A 12,228-nucleotide genomic window follows, 5' to 3' on the forward strand; every position below is an offset into this window, starting at 1 on the left:
AAAAACAATTAAATTAATAATGACATACGTGGCACACCTGAAACCACACAATTTGGTTTACAGGGTTTTCTCAACTGGAGTGGGTTTTTTGCATATACTTTTCTTATATATATATATATATATATATATATATATATATAGAGAATTGTTCAAATAAGAATAAGGAGTTTCTTAAGAATGGTAAGAACCAACAAAATTTCGACATTTAACATTACAAATGATGGTGAAAGAACAATAATAGGAAACTATGTTGGTTATAACGATAAAAGAGTAATTCTAGGAAACTATGTCGGTTATCGGTAATTTTAAATCTCAACAATTGATTAACATGATTCAATGACTATGATTTATTCCTAGTTTTCCTAGGAAACTATTTATTTTTACAATAACCATCCCCTATATATATATATATATATATATATATATATATAGGATGAGTTTCATTTAAGAACAAACTTTCCCTATATATATATATATGGGATGTCATCCTCATACACCACTCTCATGTTGACTGTACAGGCCTATACAGCTCGTATAGGCCTTTATGGGCCGTATAGGCCACGCATGCAGACGAAGGGGACAAAAAACAGTTTTTCAGCCCATATAGCCCTATACGAGCCATATAGGTCTTGAATCGTTTGTGCAGGGCCTGACACAACTCAGGTCCTATACGGCCCGTATAGGCGAAAAGTGATGTGTGAGGATCCATGGTGATGTAGGAAGATCATATGCCTATATATATATATATATATATATATGAAAAGTTGGAACTATCTTAATCTGATGTTCTCTCACTAGAAAAAATCGAACATCGTAGAATTAGTAAGAAAACAAAATATCATATACGTGTAAGTTCTTTTAATAGTATTAAAATTGGATTCCGCGTGAGTAAATGTCTCTTTGAATCATGTAGTTACCTTTTATAATAAAGTCTTTTGTCTACTTCGAATTCAATAATAAGATAAAACAAAAAATTTACAAGAACGAAAGGGACTAATCTATAAAATTTGATATGTGAAATCAAACAATGATTAAGTTGATGGGGGATTAGAGAAATAACAAAAAGTTACAACTTTATGAAAAATTTACGAGTCATTGCAAAGATTCAAGATTTATTTATTATTTTTTTTCTAAAATTTCGATAATACCAATTCAAACATTTAAATATGTCAAATGCAAATATATATTCTTTTATTAGATAATTTATTTATGATGAATCTTGAATTCTAATAGCTTAGAAAAATCATATACTACATGGGTTGAATATATAGTATGTTTAAAACTATGGCTTAAAAGGGTATTATAATTATGAAATGTGGCACAGCCTGCGAGCCACAAGCGTTGGCTAGACTCGGCTCATATAGAACTAAGCAAATTTCAAGCAAGTTTTCTTCAAACAAGTAACAAGGTTTTTAGAGCTTTTACTCCGGGTCAGGCTAAACGTACCCCCACTGGTTGCGTGTCATACCCCCCACCCTGGAAAAACCAACTTTCATATTACCAATTGAAATCATATAATTACCAAATTAGCACAAAAAAAGGATTTCATATATTTTTTTTACAAGTTGCGTTTTTTTTTATGATTTCGAGTTTAGGGTTTCGGGTTTAGGGTTTAGGGTTCGGTTTTAGGGTTCGGTTTTAGAGTTTAGCTTTTCGGGTTTAGGGTTTTAGCTATTCGAGTTTCGGGTTTATTTTGTAAAAGATAAAGAGGTAAAATAAGGATATTATAAATATATATACTACTAAAAAAAGATATTATAAATATTTACAATATTAATACTAAAAATAAATTAATAGTAATACTTGTAGTTTTTAATTTGATATATGTATGGAGATTATTAGATGAAAAAAATGTTGTAGGAACTAACATGTATATAAATAATGTTAAGAGGTAATAGTAACTTATCCAATAAGTTAAGGGGGTGTATATTTAGTAAAAATAGTGTAAGAGAAGGGGGTATGTTTAGCAGCACCCTTTTACTCCTTCCTACCTGCTTTAACAATAAATTGAGTAAAAGGCTCTTCTTTCTAAATATAGCAGAATTGCTCCATCCAAATGGTGCAATGGCTATGAAACTAGCATTTTATGGTTTAAAACATTCAATTCATAAACAAGAGAATGATGAGTTATTAGTACTTCTATGTTTTAGGCATCGTTTTGTTTATTTACTATATTAGGCTTTATGTATTAGATGAATTTATCTTGTATTTGTTTTTAGCTTGTTCTATAGAGTCTAAGGCATAAACTATGTAATTGCCCATTTGGGCCGGCCGATGAAGCCCAAGTAAATAACCTAGGTGCATGGGGTATAAATAACACAACAATAAACACATGCACCACAACTTTGCTCTTTCATTCATTCTCTACCTCTCCAACCTTCTCTCTCTACAGGTTCTATTGTTATTCTTGATCCGAGATCCGAGTAACATTGGTGACTTCCGCTCACCGGTGTTATGGATTGATCTTAACTTAGTTGTTACATCCATTCACGATACCTACACTATGCAATCATGAGCTGCAACAAAAGATTAGAGAAATGAACTCAAGCTTCCAAATTTCCAATGATACAACTCATGAAGTTGACATTTGGTTTTTAGGTATATCAAAACTGTATCTATGTTTCAATCGGTAACTAGTTGTTTTTCACTACTTGAAAATTGACATTTAATGAAGCTCAATGCATGTCATAAAAAGGAGTAGATGACAAACCGAAGCGCGACATGGGTAACCTTGTCATAAATGAAGATGGCGTGGTTTTGTATGTCATCTACTTATGGGACACGTTTTTGGCACGCGCTTGTGACATGCATTTTTACACACATTTGCATGTCATGGTTTTAGATGTTTTTAAAAAAGTGTGTGGAATTACTAATTTTCACTTTAAATGACAATTAATGTCTCATAAGACAAATAAAATACATACATACATACATACATATACACGCACACACACATATAGCAATACAATTCATTTCATACAATATTTCATAAAATACTAACATACATTTCGAAGTTAACAATATTTTATTAACGTTAATACAAAATTTCACAAACATGAAAGTTACCGCAAAAGTCGAGCATTTTTCACAAATCCTTCTCCCAACCTAAGAAAAATTTGTAAACAAGTTAATAAGACATGCCTATATATAATTGACTGAGTCAATAAGACTAATCCTAGTCAATTAACTAGGAGTCATCTATATATAATTGATTACGAGTCAATTCCAAATCTGATCATGGTAATGAAGCAACTATATATGAACTAAGATGCAAATAAATCCAAGGTATAAGCTTATGTATCAGTTTATGCAACATTCATCTTTTTATATAAGTAAGCTTTCGGGTTGAAGTGGATGAATAGAGAAAAATAGATCAGGTCACAGTTTTGTTTCTATCATTTGCCGATTCAATCTACGGGAAAAAACAATTATTTTGAGTTAGAATTGTGTACCATCAAGGTTTAAAAATACGGAAACGTGCCTCGAGGTGTTTTCCGTCAGACTCTCGAGGCGTAAGCCTTGAAGCGGACCAAGGCCTAAACCTCGAAACATTATTAAAAAGTATTAAAAATATAAATATAATCTATAAAAATCACACTTTAACTTTAACATAAAATAAACATTATGAATATTATAAAACCTTATTTGGTAATAAAAAACATAATAAAATAGTTCAACCACTAATTTAATAACAAATATCATAAAGTAGTTTTTTTGTTATTGTGTCTGTGTTGCTGTTGCTTGGTGTTGTGAAAGGAGGCACACCAATTAAACCCTAACCATTATACAGTTAAACGATGATTTTTTAAGTCCATTAGTAGTAAACTAGACAGGTGCCCGCGCGATACAGCGGGGAACACAAATTAAAGTAATCATGTAACAACTGTGGATGTTCAAGGTTTGTTTGAAACCTTGAAAACGTTTGAACCAATAATCACTTTTAGTCTGCCGGTTTACGAATGTTCAAATCATAGCAAAGGGTTTGGTTTATGGTTTATACAGAAAATTGGCCATATAAAACCGGATCGGATGGTAAAATTATTATTGAAGTTCAATAAGTGAAACCAAACCATTAGTAACGATTCAGTTTAAAGTTTCAATAACAAAAAATCGAACCAACGGTTTGGCTCACGCTATAACTTAGAAACCGTTAAAACCAAATTGTGAATACCCATACGTAATATGTTAATTTTTTTTATTTGAAAAATTATAGCAAAACCATACCCAAATTAAAGACAATAAAATGCTCATTTTTATGGTTCAATGTTTTATAAAAAATATTAACGTATGAAAGAGTTATGGCCGTTGAAAAATCGTTGGTGGGAAGTTATTTACAATTAAATTTAAAAAGAATATATTAGTAAAGATAAATGTTCAATGTAGTAATTATTTCTTTAATTTACAAAAGTTGAGTAAAGTTAAGAGGACTATGTTGTAACTATTTCAAAACATATTTTTTAATAGACAAGTTTGTCCTTATCTTGCATGTTATATAAGATGTACATTAGCCATTAAAAATTGTATATTACTTAAAAATGTGGTGTCTTGATTTACCCTTATTTAGTGTATTATATATAATAAGGATGTTGGGCTGACCCACTAATTAAGTCCACTAAGCACTAAATGGGTGAAAAAAATGTCCAGAATATAATTTTTTTTGCATATTTCCGTATTCACAACTTCTAGTGATGCTTAAGGCTCAACGCCTCACCGCCTCGCAAAGGTCAAGGCTTAGGTTTCAGTAAACCCTAATGAGGCTAAGCCTCTTATGCGTTTTTCCACCGAGGCTGCCGAGGCGTAAGCCTTTAGACGCGCCTCAGAAAGCCTTTTTAAACCATGTGTACCATATGAATCTATCCTAAAAATATGTTTTTGTCCCTGCGGCATGTCAAAAATAAATATACAAAGAAGTCCATTAACTTAAAAAAAATTATACTGGTCCTGCTTTCGCAGTTTCATAATTTCATTAAAGTTTAAATGCAGTTAGCATCCAGCTGTTAAGCTCCCTCACATGTCAAAATGTGATGGGTATTTTGGTAATTTCAGTTAGATATGATAAATATTATCATCTAAAACAGAAAAACAAACTTATAATAAAAAAAAACTCCTTCCATCAGAAAGTGCAACCACACAGTATCTAGAATCTGGTCAAACAGAATTTCTAATTCCATCCCACCACAAGCCTCTTCAACATTTTGCAAAAATATTTTTTTGTTTAATATCTAGGTCGCCACTACTAGTGCAAAAACACATGTAACTCGTTTTCAGCCTGCACATTGCGCCGGCAGTGACGAACCCATGATTTTTTTTCATGAAGAGTCTTTAAATTGTGGCTTCAGATGGGTTATTTTTTAAAGCGGGTCAGAACGAGGGTCAGTGGGTCAAAAGCGGGCCACAACTTAAAAGTTAAAACTGAACCTTTAAGAGCGGATACGACGTTTTGTAAACTTAATTGTGCACTCAAGAACTTGTTTGACAAATCAGCTTATTAAAGTGGATAATGTTCCTATCCGGATTTGAGTAACACAGGTTCTGATATGTTAAAAGTTGAAAAACATGGTCAAGCAGAAGTTATAAATCAACTTCAATTTTTTATTGTGATAAGAAAACATACAGATCAGCTAACCTGAAACCAAAGAAACATACTACAAACAATCATATTTTATGTTCAAATCTTTATTATGCAAACAATATTTAAGCCGATAAAAGTTATTGGCACAACCAAAATCATCTCAAAATCATACTTATAAGCCAACAACCGAGATTTGATTCTCGCCCAGTCCAACCTAAGCCAAACCCTCCTGATCCATACTGAAATGACCTCGTCGGCTAGTCCGACGTGTCCTATATTATTGTTTTAATTTTTCAAAATTGAGGTTGGTCAGCTTTCAACCCACGCACTGCAAATATCCTCTTTAGATATTATGGCAGTATGGCACACTAAGTGTCAGTGGGCTGAAAAAATATTGCTATTGACTTATTGCATTTATTGTAAAAAGATTTTAACTTACAGCTCTGAGACTGGCATTCAGCCGGTACCGTTTCGGCTCGTCATGGTACTTTTCAATGCTTCTGCTTTTGTTCTGATCTGATAAGTTGTTTGGTACTTTCGTCGATGCACTATAGCATAGTCTCTTATGTTAGTGCCAAGAACCATTCTTCCTTTGTCATTTAGTAATGCAGACAATCTGCAAATTAAGTTAACAGGTTAACATGATATTACAAAGAAAGGTTCAAAAGTCAAAATTAAATACTCTACTTTTCAAGCAAATACCAAAGCACAGGTATGTCACAGTTTATAACAATGGCAATGGACATAGGGTTTCAGTACGCAAGAATTTTTAACCAAGTAAAATCAAGTTTTAAATGAACAACATTGAAATGCTACACAACTATAAACAACTAATTCAACAAATGAATTTGCATAAAACTGATTATCAAAAGTATAAACATGTTAAGTCATCATCTCAACATGAATCATATAATAACAATAGGAAGTAGTGACGAGTTTAACTGCCTAACTATATGTACAGATTCACAAATATGCATACGAGAAACAGATTCACAGTCATGAAGAACGAAAATGCAGTAATTCCTAACTTCAAGCTTCAAACAGCAAAATTACATTGTTACTGTTCTACATTATTGCACCAAGGGTTTCCAATTTCACTCCATACCACTTGTACAAACACAAAACTCCAAATTCACAACAAATTACAACATATATTGAAATATTAACTCACATTGTTGCAATAAACATAAAATTAAACTTGCTTGGGCTTCGAATTCGTAAGCAAGCATAAAAATCTAGGTCCGGGTTTGTGAAGAAATCGCCGTAACGCTTGAATCGAAGGAAGGAATTGCTGTAACGGTTGAATCAAAGGAAGGAATCGCTCTGCATGAAGGAATCGTCGAATTGCGGCTCTGCCTTAGGTCATATTCTTTATCAGGGGTGCAGGATTCAAAAGTTATAAAGTGACATCTATATAGATGACAAAAATATAGTGTCTCCGGTGTTTTTGTCCCTACCTTTTGTGACACTAAACGATGACAAACAAAAATGTGGAACATCGTTCCTTTAGTTTCTATAAAAGATTGACATTTTTTTATGACACATTTTTGCACGTTATAAAATCAGTGTGTCATAATTGGCCTGTCAATAAAGTTCTATCTTCTAGTAGTGATTACTCATTAGTCACAGCCTTAAAACGATTTCAACTGATGATTATTTACACAAAACATTTCTGGATAAAGGTATCATTATGACTGCAAAGGAAGAGGGTTGTCAAATTCTTCATCAACCTTGCAGATGTAAATAACAACAAATTTCAGCCCATAATCAACAAAGAACCACTACAGGGACTCCAAATATGTGTCTAAGAGGTTAAACGTCAGCATGCTTAACAATTCCTTTCGATATTCGTTCTTGAATATCAGAAACCATGACATAATTACCACTATCATAACATGCAGTAACAAACGCTGTAAACATTATTTTATCCAAATTCTTGTCTTTATCTATAAGTTTGTCAAGAAAACAACCCGCAATCTCAACTTTCTTCTCACTGCATAGTTTTCTTATCAGAGTGTTTACGGTACGAACCCATAGCTTCTTTTCTAATCTATCTAAAACCTTCATGGCTGTACTCAAGTCATCTGCTGTACAATATTCGTAAACTATTGTCAACCGGGTCACCTCACACGGGTTAAGCCCCTTATCCATCATGGCATCATAATAAGAACTTACCTCATCTAACTTTGACTTTTTGCAAAGTCCACTTATGAGAGCACCATAAGTAATACTATCAGGCACACAACCATGTTCACTCATTCTCTCAAACATCTTTGTAGCAGCATTCATGTTTCCATCTCTACAATATCCACATATCATTGAAGTGTAGGTTTCTTTAGTTGGAGTCAGACCATGTTTGACTGCATCAGCAAAAAGCCGCTCACATTCACTCATTTGTTTTAATCTAGAAAAACTTGAAATCAAAGTGGTGTAAAGATGTATATCACATTTAATACCTACTTTAATCATCTTGCTTAATATGATTAAAGCATGTTTAAGATCTGATTGCTTGCATTTCTCCATTATGAGGATCGTGTATGTAACCTCATCAGCTTGCAACCCGTGTTTCAAGGCTATATCTAACTGTTTATACGCTTCTTGAACTCTTCCTTTTTTAAACAACCCATCCATAACCGCATTGTAGGTACACATATTTGGAGGTAAGCCTTCTTTCTTCATCTCATTTATTAACTCATACACACGGGTTAAATTTCCACTTTTGCAGTGCGCGCTAACAAGAGTAGTGTAAGTGTCCACATTAGGAACCAACCCTTGTTCACGCATTCGGGTCAACAGCATCTCTGCACGGTTGACTTTACCCTCTTTGCAGTACCCGCTGATCATGGCAGTGTAAGTGTAAACATTGGGTTTATAAGAATCACTTTTGACAAGCTTCAAAAAGAGCCTAAACGCTTTATCGGTCCACCCTTTCTTACACATGCCATTTATTAATATTGTGTGAGTGTACACATTTGGCTTCCAGCCTTTTCTAACCATCTCTTCTAACAATTCAAAAGCTTGTTTAATGCTTCCTTTTTTACACAGACCGTTTATTAAAGTAGTAAAGTTTATAACATTTGGTTTAAATCCCATCCCGTTCATTTTATTGAAGAACCATAACGCTCGATTGACGCTACCGTTTTCACAAAAGGCAGAAAGAACTAGTGTACATGTCGAGTTGTTTAACAGGAATCCTTTGTCCAACATTGCAGTTAACCACCGATCAACTTGAGAAATATCATTAACCTTACAGTAGGCTGTGATTAAAATCATGAAAGTGGAAGAATCCGGAAACGCGCCTCTCTCACACATTTCATCAAACACCTGGCGTGCAAGGCCAACCGAACCTGTCTCTAACACAACACCGACAACACAGTTTAGCGTTTGCGTACACGGCTCTAAACCTTGGTTCCTCATCTCAATAATAATACTAACAGCCTCCTTCAACCTGCCAATCTCAGCCAGATTCTTTACCATACACCTCATCACTTCATGAGCCCTCTCCAAATTCAAATTATCAATCAACGACGTTGCTGCAACGACGTAAAACCGCATAAAATGTCGGAACCTGGGGAACCCAATTGCCCAATAGAAGAAACTTAAGGCCACCATTGACCCAGCCTCATCAGCAAGGGACGCAACGACGGTGATGGCTTCTTCAGCCATTAAAAAATCGGATGAAATAGAAAGGTTAAGGTGAGTAGGTGTGGATTTGAATTGGGTTTGTTGCTGGTAGTATGATTGACAGACTAACGAACATACGGTTCTAACAACAGATTTGGAGGACGACGGGGAAGGAGCAGGGGGGTGAGGAGGAAACCAGTCGGTTTGTGATTCTTCATTGGATTTGTAGGAAAGATTTCTGTGTTTGAACAGAGAAGTGAGACGGGTGGTGCGGACACCGTTGAAGATGTTTCGTTCATTGCTTATTCGAAGCATAGATGGTGCTTCTTTGTTTTGGAGTATATCTTAACGAGCGTTCTGAAAAGATACAGTAAGCGAATCTCAGGTGAATAAACAAAGTTGCTTTAGAAAACTACACTGTAAAACATCAAAGCATAACATATTACGAGAGCTATTATTACTAATTTCATTAAGATATCCCATGGAAAACTACAAACTTAGAGTCATGATATATTGATATCAAGTAAGTTGCTTTAAAAACTGGAACCTTTAGAATAAACATTATAATATCTAATAAAAACTGTTAAATACATTAATAATCATAACATGTACATTGGATACTGTTTATTTAGTGAGCAAAATGCAACAAGGGACAGTCATGCAGGTGTTGACAGAAACATCTGGGCTTAACTACAAGTTGGAGAACGACAAACAAAACCGGGCAGATAGATTGGGCAGGCCGTACAGGCCAACTTTAACCGTGTTTAAAAAATATAAAAATCATTACTTTGATCTTTCATATCAAAGGTGAACAATATATTCTACAGTTTACATTCGATAAGATAAGTGATCAATATAAAGAAACGGTCTGAGTAAAACTTTAAGATACCTTGAAATGGCACCTGAGATCAGATCCCCTAGTTTCACAAGCTGATAAAGTACACATCAATACAAAAAAAAATGAATTAGTATACATATGAGCTATAAGCAGTGTGGTAGAACTCTCTAGGCGTTAGTCGGCCGGTGGGGTACCGACTAGCGATTAATCAGGACTAAGAGGGATTAATCGGTTTGTAATTTTATATGTAAATTTTCAAATATAAATATATCTGCCAACTTTATATATAAATTTTCAATTTTGACCAAATAGCAATTCATTGGCAATTAGTCAGTGAGGTATGAACGAACTAGCTATTAATCAGCAACAAATTTATATTTGACTCCTAATTTCCAATAACTTTGCTCTAAAACGGTGATAATTATGTCGATTATAATTTATATACAGATATTCAAATGAACATTCTAAAGCTGAAAACTGAACATATACATCTATATATAACTCGAATTTGAATACTAGTATGTTTAATTTCAAAAAATCATAAGTTAAAACTTACATTTGGTAGGGTTTTGTGGTTCTTTAGAGCACTTCAGCTAAGATCGTCAGAAACAACAATAACTTAAACAGTAATCCGAAACATCAATAGTAATAAATGTATATCTATCGGTGCCTGTGTGCGTGTTTTGTTTTTTGGGTGAAACTCACTCACCATGGCTGCTGTTGCTGAAGGTGTCGCCGGTGAAAATGATGGGCCTTAAAACACTGTAGCCCAAATGCCCAATTGGTCATGGGTTTATCCAATTCGCTGACCCGTTAATTTGGCTTGACGCAAATTCGGCCGGTATCGATTAAGTTTGTCATGACACCTGCACTAAATAAAAAAAATATGTGAAAGTTCAAAATTAGTGTCAGCACACGTACAACTTATGATCAAAGTGTTTAGCTTATGATACAAAATAATATGTGTAAAACCACGTTTATTCGGTTGGCAAAGTACGGAGGTTGTGGCAGAAATTCGGCCGGTATCGATAGGTTCGCTAGGGTACTGGAACTAAATATAAAAAATATTTTCAAAAAATTAAAATATTTAAAAACAAAACAAAACGCGGGCGATGCAGCGGTGAGTCGACACACAATCGGTCAGTACTGGTTAGGTTCGTTATCGTACCAGAAGTAAACATAAAAAATAATTTTGTTATTGGCTAGGTACGTTATGGTACCAAAACTAAATAAAAAACATGGGTGTTGCGGCGGCGTTGCTTATTTAGTTGGCATCTCTTAGGTCCGTTAATATAAACTTAATTTCCTCAAATTATTATAGTTAAAAAACCTTTGAAACGAAGAACCTAATTCAAAGACCTTTAAAAAACGTAATGTCACATCCCACCGAAATTAAAACAACAGAGATAAAAAAAGAGACGCGTACAAAAAGGAGTTCAAACCGGGACAACGTAAACCCGAAGTTCGCAGAACAAACTTCAGCCAACTTACTATCACTAATAAATTTGATTAAACAATGAAAGAAAAGTCATTAATACACAAATAGTGAGTATCTAAAAAGGAGTTGTGGCACCGACCATTGATTTTTATCCATCTATCTCTATCTATCTATCTATCTATATATATATATATATATATATAAACGAAACTATAAAAATCCTATGTGTCACGATGTGTCGCTCCCCTTTTTTTAGAATCACCAGATTTGCTTGATTTTTTAATAGTGAGCTCGGATTGATTTAACCTGGTTTTGACCCGTACCCTTAAACGGGTAATAAAAACTCCACTTAATCAATTTTGTTTCCTCAAATCCTAAACCTATGTTTTCATTCTACTGATCCCCTCCACAACCGAAACTCACCATACCTTTCCACAAAGCTCACACAAATACCCCACCACGGCTAATAACTCTAACACGGGTCATAAGTAATTCCTAACCATCTCTAATTTCAACTTCACGGTTCTCTCTCTCCCCCCTTCTCTCAAACCCTAAAGCCACTAATTTATATTTTCCCCAAATTGTTATTATTCATATTCTAATCATTTTCTGTTTTCAGCCGGCTATGAGATCGTCTGAGCCATCAATTACCGGCTGTACATAACGAAGGTTTCAGATGCTTTTATATAGGATTAGAGTGTGAAATCGAAAAGTGAGTTTTGGGCCAATTCAATTGTAATCATCATCCAAATCTCT

At 34.1% G+C, this 12,228-nt stretch overlaps 1 protein-coding gene across 1 annotated transcript; it reads right to left on the minus strand.

The window, feature by feature from the left end:
- Positions 1-7,059: 7,059 nt before the first annotated feature.
- Positions 7,060-11,426, minus strand: LOC143579986 (uncharacterized). Its single transcript, XM_077063146.1, has 4 exons — positions 10,744-11,426; positions 10,591-10,627; positions 10,086-10,126; positions 7,060-9,553 (listed from the first exon to the last, which is right to left on the minus strand). Exon 4 carries the CDS (start codon positions 9,509-9,511, stop codon positions 7,385-7,387), a length of 2,127 nt encoding a protein of 708 aa, XP_076919261.1. The 5' UTR covers positions 9,512-9,553; positions 10,086-10,126; positions 10,591-10,627; positions 10,744-11,426; the 3' UTR covers positions 7,060-7,384.
- Positions 11,427-12,228: the final 802 nt, after the last annotated feature.

Source organism: Bidens hawaiensis, unplaced genomic scaffold (assembly GCF_021521415.1).
Source record: "Bidens hawaiensis isolate Kalapana, Puna unplaced genomic scaffold, B.hawaiensis_p1.1 tig00030188_1, whole genome shotgun sequence".
In the NCBI taxonomy this organism is placed as follows: Eukaryota; Viridiplantae; Streptophyta; class Magnoliopsida; order Asterales; family Asteraceae; genus Bidens; species Bidens hawaiensis.

Bases quoted from the DNA above. Each gene is read 5' to 3' on its own strand.
- LOC143579986 (XM_077063146.1), bottom strand. From the start codon at position 9,511: ATGCTTCGAATAAGCAATGAACGAAACATCTTCAACGGTGTCCGCACC.